This window comes from Felis catus, chromosome B1 (genome assembly GCF_018350175.1).
Source record: "Felis catus isolate Fca126 chromosome B1, F.catus_Fca126_mat1.0, whole genome shotgun sequence".
Taxonomy (NCBI): domain Eukaryota; kingdom Metazoa; phylum Chordata; class Mammalia; order Carnivora; family Felidae; genus Felis; species Felis catus.
In genome coordinates this window covers 126,734,792-126,750,620 of record NC_058371.1, presented here as the reverse complement: position 1 = coordinate 126,750,620, position 15,829 = coordinate 126,734,792, and the positions used below count along the sequence as shown (strand labels likewise).

General features: G+C 34.7%; 1 protein-coding gene across 6 annotated transcripts in view; it reads left to right on the top strand.

Annotated features, from left to right (window-relative positions):
* The window catches only part of SMARCAD1 (SWI/SNF-related, matrix-associated actin-dependent regulator of chromatin, subfamily a, containing DEAD/H box 1), a 78,856-nt gene extending 64,709 nt beyond the window's left edge, over nt 1–14,147 (top strand). For all 6 annotated transcript variants that reach the window (XM_019829235.2, XM_019829237.2, XM_006930958.4 and 3 more), the window contains 9 exons: nt 400–537; nt 2,012–2,107; nt 2,206–2,323; nt 2,643–2,764; nt 5,551–5,739; nt 6,357–6,475; nt 7,378–7,560; nt 8,502–8,611; nt 12,797–14,147. In XM_019829235.2, coding sequence (XP_019684794.1) covers nt 400–537; nt 2,012–2,107; nt 2,206–2,323; nt 2,643–2,764; nt 5,551–5,739; nt 6,357–6,475; nt 7,378–7,560; nt 8,502–8,611; nt 12,797–12,858 — 1,137 coding nt within the window. In that variant the 3' untranslated portion in view covers nt 12,859–14,147. The remainder of the gene's footprint in view (nt 1–399; nt 538–2,011; nt 2,108–2,205; nt 2,324–2,642; nt 2,765–5,550; nt 5,740–6,356; nt 6,476–7,377; nt 7,561–8,501; nt 8,612–12,796) is intronic.
* Nucleotides 14,148–15,829: the final 1,682 nt, after the last annotated feature.

Genomic DNA, 15,829 nt, shown 5'->3' with positions numbered 1-15,829 from the left:
TGTGGGCCATTAAGCTTCTGCCACTTCTTTGCTTTTTAACTACCCTTTAAAAATATAAAAATCATATTTATTGTTTCATGAGCCTCAATTTGCAAACCCCTGTTCTATGTGATAAACTTTATGAATATCAAATATAATCTACTTTCATTGCCTCGTAAAAGTGATTGATATGAGGACATAAGTTACCTACTTACAAATGAAACCATTATTTTTACACATTCTACCTTAAAACACAATAGATGATAATTTTTCTCAGTTACTAGTCTTTCATCAGAGAATGTTACATTATTAATAATGGTCTTAACATTTTTTTCCTCCCCCACTGAGAAATGCAGACAAGGATTTGGCTTTAAAAAAAAAAAAAAAACAAACCTAAATTTTACTTTCATTCATTCACAGGCAAATAACCGTTTGCTGCTCACGGGCACACCCGTACAGAATAATCTGTTAGAACTCATGTCACTATTGAATTTCGTTATGCCACACATGTTTAGTAGTAGCACCAGTGAAATACGAAGAATGTTTTCCTCTAAGACAGTAAGCATAAATTCATTATTTTCTCCCAAGTATGTCACTTTGTGTTTTATGGGGGCCGTTTTTCTATTTTGTCTTTTTTCTTGTTTTCATAGTGTACTTGTGCTATCAACTAAGTTTAAGTAGTTGATATCCCTATACTTGGGTGAATTGGGAAGTTAGCCAAAATAAAATGGGAAATAAGTTGGTAACTTTTGTAATTAATGTCTAAGAGTTTTGGTTTTAATATCTTGATTTTCTGAAATGACAGGTTTAGTTTAGTGGAGAACTCAGATACATAATCTGTGTGGAAAATTTGATGATTGCATTTGCCTTACTAAAATTAGGTAAATTAGGAGCATTTCTTTATAGGTAAACTGTAGAACTGGACAAAGGTAGAATGTCCAGAAAATTCCTATACTGGAAAATATATTTTGAAATAAAATTCAAAAGTAACAATTTCTAAAAGTTACACTTAAATTCTATTTAAAAGAAAGTCTGGTTAATTTTCTCCCTGTTGCTTAGAAAAAGTACAGGATTTGCCTGGGTGGCTCAGTTGGGTATCTGACTCTTCGTTTCGGCTCAGGTCTTGATCTTGTGGTTTGTGGGTTCAAGCCCCACATCAGGCTCTGTGCTGACAGTATGGAGCCTTCTTGGGATACACTCTCTCTGCCCCTCCCCTGCTCACTTGTGCTCACTCGCTCTCTCTCTCTCTCTCTCTCTCTCTCTCTCTCAAAATAAATAAATAAACAAACAAACTTAAAAGTACAGTATAATCTTCAGAGACTCCTAAATTTTCTAGTACAGCAATGTTTATACACATTTTTGACTGTCTCCCAAGTCTCACATATTTTCCAAGAATTTCCTATGGTGGTCTTCCACTGCAAATTGATGGCCTTTTAAACTTTCACTAATGGATTCACTCCCACTTGATGGCCTAGCAGATTATAGAATATGAAGGACTTTGTCACTTCTTAGAACAAAATTCCACTTCTTTAATTCTCCAAAATTAATAGGTTTTGATTAGGAACCATCCCTGTCTTTTAGACCACATGGTTTACATCCCCAGCACTAGCTTTCTACCTAGAACATAAGTTTCCTACCTATCTCTCTTTCTCTTCCTCTTCTCTTCTTTTCCCCAACCTGTTAAACACACACACACACACACACACACACACACACACACACACACTTTTTCATGAGACCTGGTATAATTTGTTACGACTCATTAGTTATGACTTAATGATTCTGAACACCATCCTAGAACAGTTCAGTTTCGTTAGCTTAGCAGAATACATGAAACCTCAAAATACATATGGAGCTTGAAGAGGTAGATTATAGCCCAGAGTTGACTTGTGATATTCCATCTAGAATGAAGTGCATTTCTGTGGAAAATAACTCCTGATGATAGTGAGGATGATTTTCATGTTATGTAATGTTGTTACTGTGATCATTTAAATAAGTAATTTCTAAAAGGATATGTTCTTTTTTTACTTAGAAATCAGCAGATGAGCAAAGCATATATGAAAAAGAGAGAATAGCACATGCAAAACAAATTATAAAACCATTTATTCTCAGAAGAGTAAAAGAAGAGGTAATTCTTATTTGCATATTTTTTTATTAGGATTGCTTTTTAAAAATCTGTTTTCTTCTTTATTTGAATGATCTGCTTAAACTGTTTTCCTTTCTCAGGTTCTCAAGCAGCTACCTCCCAAGAAAGATCGAATTGAATTGTGTGCAATGTCAGAAAAACAGGAGCAACTCTATTTGGGTCTTTTCAACAGATTAAAAAAATCTATCAATAATATGGGTATCATCTGACTTTCACAATTTCATGTGAAAAATAATCTGTACTGGGGCTACATTTTGTTTAGTCATGTTATGGTGGGATTTGCTCATTTTTAAAAAAATAGTTCGAATTTGAAGAAATAAACTTTTTGTTTGCATTGAGGTATATTTCAGCAAACATCAGCTTGGGTTTTGTGGGGTTTTTTGTTTTTAATGTTTATTTTTGAGAAACAGAATGAGAGCATGCATATGTGAGGGAGGGGCAGAGAGGGGAGAAACAGGATCTAAAGTGGGTTTCCTGGTTTTGGGGTTTTGTTTAATGCATGTTCTTTGGATCACAGAAAAAAATACAGAGATGTGCAATGTAATGATGCAGTTGAGAAAAATGGCCAATCACCCTTTATTACATCGCCAATATTACACAGCTGAAAAGCTCAAGGAAATGTCTCAGCTTATGCTAAAGGTAAGGATTTCACATTATGTTAGCACTAAGCTTTAGCAACATAAGGTTAAATTAAACCTAACGAACATATTGACCCCATACTTAAGAAAAGCATGTTTATTTTTATGTATTTTATTTATTTATTGAGAGAGAGAGTGCAAGTGAGCAAGTGGCAGAGAGAGAGAATCACATGAGGCACACTGAGGGAGAGAGAGAGAAGCGGGGCTTGCCCGATTCAGGGCATGAGCTCAAAAACCATGAGATCATGACCTGAGCTGAAGTCAGATGCTTAACAACTGAGCCACCCAGGTGCCCTAAATTTCTTTTAATGTTTATTTTAGAGAACATTAGAGAACATTAGAACATTCATTTAGAGAACATGAACAGGGAAGGTGCAGAGAGAGGGAGAGACAGAGGATCTGAAGCAGGTTCTGCACTGACAGCAGAGAGTCCAATGCAGGGCTTGAACCTAAAAACCATGAGATCATGACCTGAGCCGAAGTTGGTTGCTTAACCAGCTGAGCCACCCAGGCATCCTGCATTTTTTTTTTTAATATATTGTTTATTATTTTTGAGAGAGAGAGACAGAGAGCAAGCAAGGAAGGGGCAGAGAGAGAGGGAGATACAGAATCGGAAGCAGGCTCCAGGCTCCGAGCTGTCAGCACAGAGCCTGACGCGGGGCTCGAACTCACAAGCCGTGAGATCATGACCTGAGCCGAGGTCGGCCGCCCAACCAACTGAGCCACCCAGGCGCCCCTGCATTTTTATTTTTAAGACAAAGGTCAAGATGGGGCATCTGGGTGTCTCAGTTGTTAGGCATCCAACTTTGGCTCAGGTCATGCTCTCACAGTTCATGAGTTCAAGCCTGTACTTGACATTGGGCTCTGTACTGACAACTCAGAGCCTGAAGCCTGCTTGGGATTCTGTGTGTGTGTCTCTCTCTCTGTCTCTGCCCTTCCCTCGCTACACTCTGTCTCTCTCTCTCTCAAAAATAAATAAACATTAAAATAATTTTTAAAAAGACAGTGTGGAGAACTTCTATAATACCCCAGAGGACTGACAGTATGTATCAGAAGTCAGCAAACTGTGGCCGTAGTGCCATTTTTATAAATAAAGTTTAACCAAGTCTTTTAGTTTCTGTTTTTTTGTCTGTGACTACTTCCTCAATACCTTGGAGATATTGCAGTCTTGATTCCAGACCACCACAATAAAGCAAGGCAGATGAATTTTTTTGTTTCCCCATGAATATAAAAGTTATGTTTAGGGATGGCTGGGTGGCTCAGTCGGTTAAGCGACCAACTTCGGCTCGGGTCATGATCTCGCGGTCTGTGAGTTCGAGCCCCACAATGGGCTCTGTGCTGACAGCACAGAACCTACAGCCTGCTTTAGATTATCTGTCTCCCTCTCTATTCGTCCCTCCCCTACTCATGTTCTGTCTCTCAATGTCTCTCAAAAATAAATAAAAATGTTAAAAACCAATTTTGTAAAAATTAACAAAATAAAAGTTACGTTTACACTGTACTGTTGTCAGCTAAATGTGCTACAGCATAATGTCTAAAAAAGTGTGCATACCTTAATTAAAAAATATTTTATTGCTAAAAGAATGCTATTGTCATCTGAGCTTTCAGCAAGTCGTAATCACTGATCATCATAACAAATATAACAGTAATGAAAAAATTTGAAATATCTGAAGACTTACAAGAGAGACAAAGTGAGCAAATATTCTTAGAAAAATGGTATCAATAGACTTGGTCAACACAGGGTTGCCACAAACCTTCAGTTTGTTAAAAAATACATTATCTATGAAACACATAAAGTGAAGCAACATTATGCCTGTACAAGTGCAAAGTTGAGTAGTTGCAAAACAAATCATTTTGCCTACAGAGCCTACCTAAGATATTTACTGTCTGGCCCTTTTTAGAAAATCTGCCAGCTCCTAATCGAGACTTCCATAATGCACTTCTTTATTATTTTTTTTACCAAAAAGATCCCTCAGATTTTATGTCCTAGATAGTGCATTGGTTTTCTTCATTGGTTTTCTTCATTTTTTTCTTTATTATATTTTGTCTGTAGGTTATTTTTTTTTTTAATGTATATTTACTTAGAGAGAGAATGCATGGGGTGGGGGGTGGGTGGGTAGGGACAGAGAGAGAGGGCAGGAGAGAATCCCAAGTAGCTCCAGACTGTCAGCACAGAGCCCAATGTGGGGCTTGATCCCATGAACCCTGAGATCATGACCTGGGCCAGAATCAAGAGTCGGTTGCTTAACCAACTGAGCCACCCAGGTGCCCCTTGTTTATAGTTTTAATTAATCTTTGTTTTTGCCTCATTCTCCCTTAGCACCCACCCATAGTTCTTCTTTATAGATCTTGGTGTTAAAAGTCATTATTTGCTGTTTTAAATGTGTTTATATTATTTTAAATATATTACAGAAAATTTTAAACATGTAAGAGTAGAGAGAATTGTGTAATTAAATCCTCTACCCATATAACCTTCACCCATTTTCTTACACAGTTATTATGTGGAATGACACTGCTCTCATTTCATCTAGACCCCTCCTTAGGATTATATTGAACCAAATTGTAGACCTTATTTCATTTCTGAATATTTCAGTATGTTACCTCTAAAGCAATAAGGACTTTCCCTTCTTTATTGTACCTAGAAAATGAGTATTATTTTCCTTTGCTAAATTGGTTGCGGTGACATGTGGTATTTAGCTATTTTACCAGATGTGAACAATTTTATTCAAGTGTTCTGATCATATAAATTAGCTTCATTTTTAAGTGTGTATTCTGTTTTGTTTTGAGGAACCAACACATTGTGAGGCTAACCCTGATTTGATCTTTGAAGATATGGAAGTTATGACAGACTTTGAATTACATGTACTTTGTAAACAGTATCGACATATTAATAGCTTCCAGTTAGACATGGACTTGATTTTAGATTCTGGAAAATTCCGGGTTTTAGGATGCATCTTGTCTGAATTGAAACAGAAGGTAATAAAGAAGAATGCTATTCCTCTTATATTTTTACAATTACATAAACTTTTAAAAAATAATTCTGACATGATTTGACTTTCTTGAAGTTGTAGCCTGTGTCTGTTCTACATTTTTCTAGAAACTAATGCTTTGACCATTTAGGGGATATATTTGGGGATATGTTTTCCTGATTACTTTTCCTCTGTTGAGTCTCAGAAAAAAAAAAAAAAAAAAAAAGAAGCTAGTAGAGTTGCTTTTAAAAAGTAATCTTGTCATTTCATAATGACATAATTGGTTATTTGTATGATTGCCTCTAAATTATTTTGAAGATATTTTGAAGTTAACTACCACTCTAGTTTCTATGTGAAATAGTGTGCATTTTTAAGATCATAATCCAAATAGTACTTTTGTAGTTGTTTTCATTAACTGTCCTTAAAAACCAAAACTAAGAATTATGTTTTAAGTCTGAAGTTCAGAAGTTAAGATAATTTATTTATATATAAACTTGTTATATCTATAATAAGAAATTTACCTTAGCTGTGACTACTTGATTTTTATTAAAGAAGCAGTTGATCATTATATGCTTATATCATTTTATTTTTCCATGTATCTAATCCATATATGTATTTTCACAGGGTGATAGAGTTGTATTATTTAGCCAATTTACCATGATGCTGGATATTTTAGAGGTTCTCTTAAAACATCATCAGCATAGGTACCTCAGATTAGATGGAAAGACTCAGATTTCTGAAAGGTTTGTATACTTCACTTTAGTTTCAGAAAAATCTCTGTCCACTTCACCTTCAAATAAGAGTAAATGCTAGAATTTTAAATGTGTATAGAGCATTTGAATTGTCTTATTTGAGTCTTTCATGTGGTTATATGAAATCATTGTGTTAAGATAAGGAAATTTTCCTTTTTTAAGTTTTTGATCTGAATTCCATAGAAATATATTTCAGTATCTAATTGGAATTGTGTACCTTAAAATGTTTTTTCCCCTTTAAAACTCATTCAAAGCCTTGAAGCACCTTACATTAAACCAAGATTGTTTTAAAACCTTGGGCTTTTTGTATTTTAACAGTAATTGAGTAAGTTTGGTTGTTTATTTTTTTAATACCCAGAGATTAGATTGTCTTCAAAACAAAAAAAGAATGTTTTTAATAGTATGTTTGCACTTCATTATTTCTTTTGGTTTGCTTTTTATCAGCCAGGTTTTTTTTTTTCCCTGAGTTAAAGATAGAAGTCATCCTAAAAGAGAACAAACACCTGCTAGTTTGATCTTGAGATCCTTGGTTCAAAGGTATCAAGAGCAGCTGCTGACAGACTTCTGAGAAGACTAAAGCTGACGAAGGCCAGAGATTGAAAAGCCATACACAAAATTTAGATAGAAGTCATTAAACAAAGGAGAAAATAATCCATTAGGATTACTCAAACCTGAATAGTTGAATTAAAGTGAGAGTTAGTAGGAAGATACATGATATGGAAAAGAAGTTAGTGAATCGAGAAGGTCTTTCAGTAAAATAACTGCAGGAAAAGTGCTTTAGTGCCAGGAGCATGTATTTACATCTTCAAGGTTTTTTTCCATGTAGTGTGATTGTTTTCAATTTTAATTGTGTACATTTTAGTGAAATTTAGCCTAATATATTTATCTGACAGGATTCATCTAATTGACGAGTTTAATACCGATATGGATATCTTCGTGTTTCTGCTGTCAACAAAAGCTGGTGGCCTAGGAATAAATCTGACTTCAGCAAATGTTGTTATACTTCATGATATTGACTGTAACCCTTACAATGACAAGCAAGCAGAAGATAGATGCCATAGAGTAGGCCAGACTAAGTAAGTGTTTTGAATTGAAATTTAGTTTTAACCAAATGCCTGTTTAATTTGTATAGAAGAGTAGAATATAGTCTGTCAGTATTCTGCTTCAGTTTTTTTTATTTTCGGCAAAGCCTGGCTGCTGATATCTTTCATACCAGCAACGCTGAATATGACATATCTCACTATGTCATGTATTCACTTTCTAGTAGTTAAAATAACCTCGCACCCCACCCCAATTTTGATGAAAACAAAATACTATCAATGGTTCAGCTCATTTGAAAAATATTAGTAACTGAAAGGCTTTTTTTGTTAGACCATTTAAGAGCCAGATAGACGTAATAATATATATACTGTTGATACTCTATTATCCTTTAGGAAGCACATTATCTGAGTTGTAGATATTTTAGGTGAAGGATCATTTTGACATTGGAGGTGAAAATACCTGTAATTCAACTCTGCTGTCAGATGTGAGTAGCCAGTAATCATTATTTTCTCTGTGGAGTATATGTTTCCAAAAGACATTGATAAAATCATTTATGAACCAAATATTTATCAGTGCCTATTATGGGACTAAAACTTCCTGTGTAATCTTTTTACTTTTCTATACTTCCTTACTTCTTGTACTGAATTATTTATTGGAACCTGATGAGCAAAGCATGTTCCTTTTTAAAATGGAATCTGTCTCTGAACCCAGACTGTTTGTTGAAATAAGTTTTACTAGTAATTTTTGGAGTACAGATACCTTTCTGTCTTCTTGGATCAATAAGAAAGGATGTTTAGAAGTTGCACGCTCAGAAAATGTTAATCCCACGTAATATGAATAAAAGGAAATTTAAAGTTAGGGATCTATTTATTACGCAATCTTCACATTATTCTTACCTCTAAGATGTTTTATATAGTTTATATATATTCAGATTTTATATTAAGTAACCAATGGACATATTTTCTATTTTCTTTAGAGAAGTACTAGTTATAAAATTAATAAGCCAAGGGACAATTGAAGAATCCATGCTAAAAATTAACCAACAGAAATTGAAACTAGAACAAGATATGACCACAGTAGATGAAGGTAAGTTGTTTGTAAGCAGAAACTTCGGTATTTGTATGAAAAATAGCAGTAGCAAGGAATTAGCAAAAATGGCCTGAATCCTTACCTGGCATACAGTATAGGGATGGCATGGTAGAAGATAAGCATACTCATTTCAGAAGTACTGCAGTAACTAAGATTATTTCAACAGAACTGATATAAATGTTTGATTTGGGGAAATTCTGTCTCTTCCATCCCTTATCTCTTGACACCAAGATATCCCCCAAATAAAATTAGATCTGTAATTTTATCCACAGTTTTATGATATACTTACTATATAAGTAATATATATGAACCCAAAGATTTAAAATGCCTGACATAATATTAATTTATTAAGAACTGTAACATTTACATTTCATTTTGACTGGTAATTACTTACTGCACTATAGTGCAATAAGATGCTTCTTCCCCCACAGCCCCCAAAATTTAGTAATTTCAGACTGAAGTTTGTTGGGTACTACAAAGAACCCTCTAAGAGAGCCCTCTTCACTTGACCTTTTTGAAAAGAATAATTTTAAAGTTTTGAAAAGATAATACATTCACATAATTCAAGATTCAAAAGATACGAAATGGCAGACAAGACTCCTTCTCACTCTGTCATCCAGGTTCCCCATAAAAGTGACATATTGTCCTTTTTAAAAAGCATGCGACCACTTTTTTTAGGTAGATAGAAGTAAATAAGTCTGTGTATTCTTTCTTTAACACAAGTTAGCATGCATTTACATCTTACCTAAATTTAATGGGATGTAAGCTATTTTATCATTCTAATAAGGATATTACTAATATTGATCACAGTTTATTTCAGTTCAGCAAACTTCCATTGAATATTTACTATGTCCCAGTATTTTGCTGGGCACTCTGTATTATAAGAGTTCAGTATATTTTAATCTGTTTTAAGAGCGAGAAAGCCATATGATGAATTAATTACTATGTCTCCTTCCTGTGTAGTATTTATTTCCGGGTGCTTCAGGTTGGGGGGGGGGGAGGCACGCATTAGAGCAAGTTTGAGTAAGAAGTAACTGTGACGATTATAACCTTAACAGTTAATCACTGGGCTTTGAGTGGAGGTGGCAACTTGCTGATTTCAGATTATGTAGCAAAAGCAATAGAGTGAATGCATAAGACAGATTCCGCAGGGCAGCATTTTTTCCTGATTGTTTTCTTAGGGCATCTTTTCAAATTTAGGAAAACAATTAAATATTCTCATTTAGTAATGTTAGCACATACCCAGATATGTAGATTTTATTCTAACGAGAAGTCTTTAAGTAGAACCATCATAGTTAGTTAATTGAGGTTTCAGCAGTTTGTTGGACTTCCAACTATCTTTAAGTGTACAGGTTGCTTCTCATGAGCTAGTTCATTTCCCCAGAAACATACTTTCCAATCTTTTATGAAATGAGGATGGTGGCAGATGCAGTAAGCCTACTGACTGCACTCTTACAGCAAAGGAGAAGCTGTTCCAGTCTTCTACTGTCCCCACGTCCAGCATTCTTCAGATTCAAACTTTCCAAAGAATAAACCTTCATTTGTATATGGCTGGCTCTGTTGCACAGGCTTTAGGTATCCTATTCTGCAACCTGTTTTAGCTCTGTATATTCCCCATCTTTTAGAAGCCATGTAGTACCTCCATGTTCTTGAGCTTTGAGAGGCAAGGAAAGGATTGTGAATGTGAAGTAACCTTCCTGCATTTCCTACCTGCACACACTTAAGTTTTTGCTTTGTCTGTTTTGCTAAAGTCCGCTTCCATTCTTCCATTTGCTCTTCATCTTCCAAAATTTGACAGCTTTCTCTCCACTGTTCGTTCTCTTTTGTATGGTACCCTGGACTTTTTTTTTTTTTTAGCATTTTAATTGTATTTCAGGTGAGACCAGTGTGTGTTCAGTCATGTCTAGTCATAATTCATGTAAATTGTTTATATTTACATAAATTTGTTTAGTCTAAAATTGTACCTGTGTTTTCACATCAAGTATTTGTTAAAATAGCAACTTATTTCAGCTATGCTTTTAGGCTGTTAGCTTTAAGATGTTCAGAATTAAAGAATCATTCCCCCATTATCACTCTTCGTTTCTGTAGGAAATTTTCCTTTGTCTTGTTTTAACAAGAAAGAGCTTTAGCTATTTGTGTATCCATTTTTCCCAGTATGTGTTTTATTTGGTAGGCTAAAGATACAATAATGTCTTTACTCTCTAAACTATGATTTTGCTTCTGATTTCATTTAAATAATTTGACACTGACCTAATGAGAGTACATGTACCCTTCTTTTCATCTCTCACAGTAAGGTTCTTTTCCACTGTAAACAAAGAGTATATTTATAATTGTGTCTATGCTTTATGTTAACAGTTTGTATGCCCCTCTTCCCATGAAACTGAAAGATTAAGTACCATGATTCCTCTCAGAAATGCTTGTCAGATTTTTGTATTTCTAGAGCTTGCCTTAGTGATTCTCAGAGTGCAGTGCCCCTGGACCCACAGCAGCATCACCTGCAAAATTGCCAGTTTGAAACGCAAATTCCTAAGCCTAACTCCAGCCCTACTCAGTCAGAAATTGGGACTGGAACTCAATAATCTGGTTGGAGTTTCTGATCCAAACTAAAGTCAGAGAACCCTTGCTTTAGAATAAGAATTATGGTTTTGGGGTGTGTGTGATTTTTCTTTAACCTCTTTATGTGATTATATTAATAAATTTTCTACCTTTTAAAACTTTTATTATGGAAATTTTCATGCAAAAATGTTGAAAGCATAGTATAAGTGAGTTTAACAGTTGTAAACATTTTGCTTCATCTAGCTTCTTTTACTCATGAACCATTACAGTCAGTTGTAGACTTGACACTTCATTCTGAATATTTCAGCATTTCCTCTCAGTTGCCACAGTACCATTATACATCCAAAAAAATTAACAGTAATTTCCAAATATTATCATATATTGCCCATATCTGGATTTTTCCCAGTTATCCCCTTAAAGTCTCTTATAGGTTTAAAAAAAAAAAAAAAAAAGGATCCAAAGTTCGTACATTGCATTTTATTGCATTATATCATTAGTATCTTCAAATTTAGAAGAGTTTCCTCACCCTTTGCTTTTTTCTACCTCTTCCTGAATTCCTAGAATACTGAATTTTCTACAGTCTTGTTGTCTTACATGTTTGTAACTTTGTTGTCTTACTGTCTTCTGGATCTGATTATTTACTTGGCTCACTTAATTTGGGACCAGTTTCAATTTAGATTTCATGGGCTATTGTTAAGTCTGTGGATGCGTTTCAAAGCAAGGGTGTCAGTGAGCTCCCTGATAGTTTGTGGAACAGTTTTTCTTTCTGTGCATATGTTTTTTGCTAAAAGGAGAAGAGTAGGTAAAAGTACTCTCGTAATTTTAGATTATAACTAGAGTGTGTATGTGTGACAGAGAGAGAAAAGTGATTAGTTTTGCTGCATTTTAGCCATATCTGATTTCTAAAATTATCCATTACTAAAAATCTACAAATAGTTGTATACCATTGTCACTTTAATCAGTTCATCTAAAAACAGTCTGAGTGACTCATTGAGTTAATCAAGGATAACTAGATTCTACACCACCTTGACACAAGATGTTTTCCCACTGTAGAAAATCCTGAATACTAACTGGGTAAGTGTCTAGATACTGGAGTCTCATTTAATATGGGGAAAACATTGGGAAAGGGTTATTTTAGTTATGGGCACTTTACTCTTCAGCTGGTATGCCATATTCACTATTTTGTTTAGATGTGCCAGTTTTAAGTCTAAGCCAGTGATTGTATCTTTGTACTGAAAATAAGGGTGTTGATGGATGATTCTGTTTGGTTGTCTTTGTTTCCACTCTTCAGTTTGTTACATGAAGGTTTTCACCAAATAACCTGAGGAGAAAATACTGTGTACTGTATGAATAGAATGTCATCCAGATCAATACCTGTGTATCTTTAGATATTACTTATGTGAAATCAGAGCCTAGCCTATAGATGGCTGTGCTGGCATGAACGTTAGCACAGAGGAAGTAGCCTTAAATACACATAGGGCTTTGCGTAGGTTTTTAAACAAGGAGTGACACTGAGACAAACGGGGCCTTGAAAAACAATGAGGCATTCACCAAAGTTAGAATCAGAGAAAATATATTTCATAAAATATTTTTATGAAACTTTTAATGCTGCTTTCTGACCTGCAGGTGATGAAGGGAGTATGCCAGCAGATATAGCCACATTACTAAAAACGTCAATGGGCCTGTGAAGTTAAGAATTGTGAATTCCTAATTGATGAGGAAATATCAACTTGGTGCACTCAAGGACATTTACATTATGATGACCATGGGGTTTATGAACATTTATAACTTTTTATAATTTCCATATTACATTTCTCATAGTATGGACAACTTTTTTGCCACTAACTGAATTCTCCAGATGCTCACATGTGAAATTTCAAACAAAAAGCCACAAATAATGTAGTCCTGAAGATGTTGAATAATCATTTTACAAAACAGTTTTCTGAATGGGGATTAGTTGGTGATTGTTTGTAACAAATATGCTAATGCTTTAGAAATGTCAGTATTTTTGTAATTATTTCTACCTCCAAATATATATATATTGTCTTTCACTGGATAATGTGTGTAGATTTTTACATGTGCCTTATTTGACAATGCTTATGTCTTGTTTTTCTTGTCTCCTTTGAAGTTCTTTTTTTGTTAGTTTAAAGGATGCAGCTGTATAGATTATATAGCTTTCATTTTATTGCTATTTGAAGCAGATGTTCACCACTGTCAACAAGAACTCAACCTGAATTTAAAGGTGGCATTCCATATACTAACACCCCCAGGTCCTTCCAAGTACTTCTGTTAAAACGAATTTGTTTGGCTAGGCACTAAGTTGTTTTCCAGTGAATAGTAACTGAAGAAGCCCTTATCTTGCTCCTTGGATTAATTCCTTCTGTTCATTTCCCAACTGCACTAATTGTGCTTATTACTCTGCCTATTCTTGTGCATGTTTTCATTGATTTCCCTCTCCTGGCTTTTGCTTCTCTTGAAACTGTTGCCCAGTCACTTCTGCTCCAGTTCTCTTTACTCTCTAAATAGTAGTTTATTCCTGCCACGTCTCCACGTATCAGCAAAATGTGGGTAACATTTGTCTAGCCTGGCAGAACAGATTAGCAGGCTATTTCACTTCAAAGCAGACTGAACGTGACTTCACATTAAGGCAGCGATAGGTACTGCATGGAAATAGGTCATTAACGTTAAACACTTCTCAAAATATAACTTATCAGTTTCCAGAATTTCCAGTACAGGACCTCCTGAAGAGAGAGCCATTGTTCAATTCCAATTCAGTGTGGGTGACAAAGTGAAATTTAGAAGAAGTAAAGTTGTCTATTTGATATTTAACTCTTTATTAAATCTTTCTTTAAAATTTTGCCTGTCAGTCTATCTTGCTGTTTTTATTATACATCAGTTTCTTTGTATAACTTGTGGGATTCATGTGTTTTGTTTTTATTATGTAAATATCATTATAAATAAACTTATTTATAAATCACAGACTTGGTAATTATTGGAGATTATACTTTCGAGGCATCCTCACTTGCTAAGATGCTAAGGTGATATAGTCCTCTGGAGTTAGAAGAGTATTGAAGCTCTCAAAGCAGTCTTTAGATATTATAGATTCTGAAACTCACGATTGAGTAGGTTTACCCAATCTTGAAGGTACATTGAATATATTCAGTATATTTTAGTATAATGGGGCTAGAAGGAATCTGCAAATATTATTACTACCTCCTACATCGCAGGACCCAAATCACTTAGATTGTTGGAAATACTACCTTTTAAAAATCTCTCAAAATGGATTTCTCATAAGTTTTCTGTGTTAATGTGTCTTCAGTGATCGGCTGTTTCATTTGCTGTTAAATCCATAATATCTTTAATAAAAGCATTCATGAACATAAGTTGTATTTTCACACCCTTTTTAATAGTTTCTAACTCTCCCTTTACCCTTAAAAATATAATATGGAGCACAGATGAGATCATATGTGCTTAATATTGTCTGTTTCTCAATAAACTGAAATTTATTACTTAGGATATATTCCCATCAGTGTGTTCATTGGACTGATGTCAGTGAACATCATAATCCATTATCAGTAAAGGGCATGTGAAGCCATAGTTATTGGAATATTATCTTGACCAACCTAAGCAACTTTTATTTTTTAATGCAACTTACAAAGAGGTAGGAAACATATGCCTTATGTGTGTTCATAACTGTATTCCTGACCCAGAGACATGTAACTGTATACCAGGAGATATTTTTGTCACAACATTACTGTTGTTTCTGATTGTTGGTATTACTGTATAGTGGTTAGATTGGAGTATCAGGAGATTTGGTTTTCATTTACTTGACCCTGAGCCAGACACTTAAATGTCCATAATTAAGGAAATGATTCTTATGATTCTTTTCTTCCCAAAATGTGTTTTTGTCTGATTACAGTATGCAACTTTGATTCATTCATATTCTCTCATATTCTCTCATACATATTCTCTCATATTCTCTCACTCACCTAGGAGCCATTTGGGGACAGGATGGGATAATGGAATGTCCTTCAGTGAAAAATGGTGACCTAAAGGTTAATGATGATGCTATGATTGAAATATTTACTTATGAAACCTGCTGTGGTTGCATTTTATAGTTGAATTATGATTTGTGTAAACAAATTGATTATCTAATTTTGAATTATTATAATTTTAGGTAAGCATTGTATTTCTCACTTTCCCCTAAATTCTATTTTAATTAAGGCTTGTCAGAATGTAATTTCATGGCAGAAAACGAACATGCATAAGAGGGAAGAAAAGTTACTACCTTCATTATCTAGAGTATCAATTTAAATTCTTTTGCAAAAGATAATTTTTTTTCTTTAGATTGCCTTGATAAGAGGATAGAGTACTTTGCAATGAGATTCACTTAAAACCAACATGTTATTATTTATTAACAGCCACTAGTGATAAGAAAATGTGACCCAGGGTGCCTGGGTGGCTCAGCCAGCTGAGTGTCTTGAGTCTTGATTTTGGATGATCTCATGGTTTGTGGGTTCAAGCCCTGCGTCAGGCTCCACACTGACCATGCAGAGCCTGCTTAGGATTCTCCCTCTCTTCCTCTCTCTCTGCCCCTCCCATGGGCGCTCTCTCTCAAAAGAAATAACGCTTAAAAAAAAAAAGTGATTCAAAGAAGCA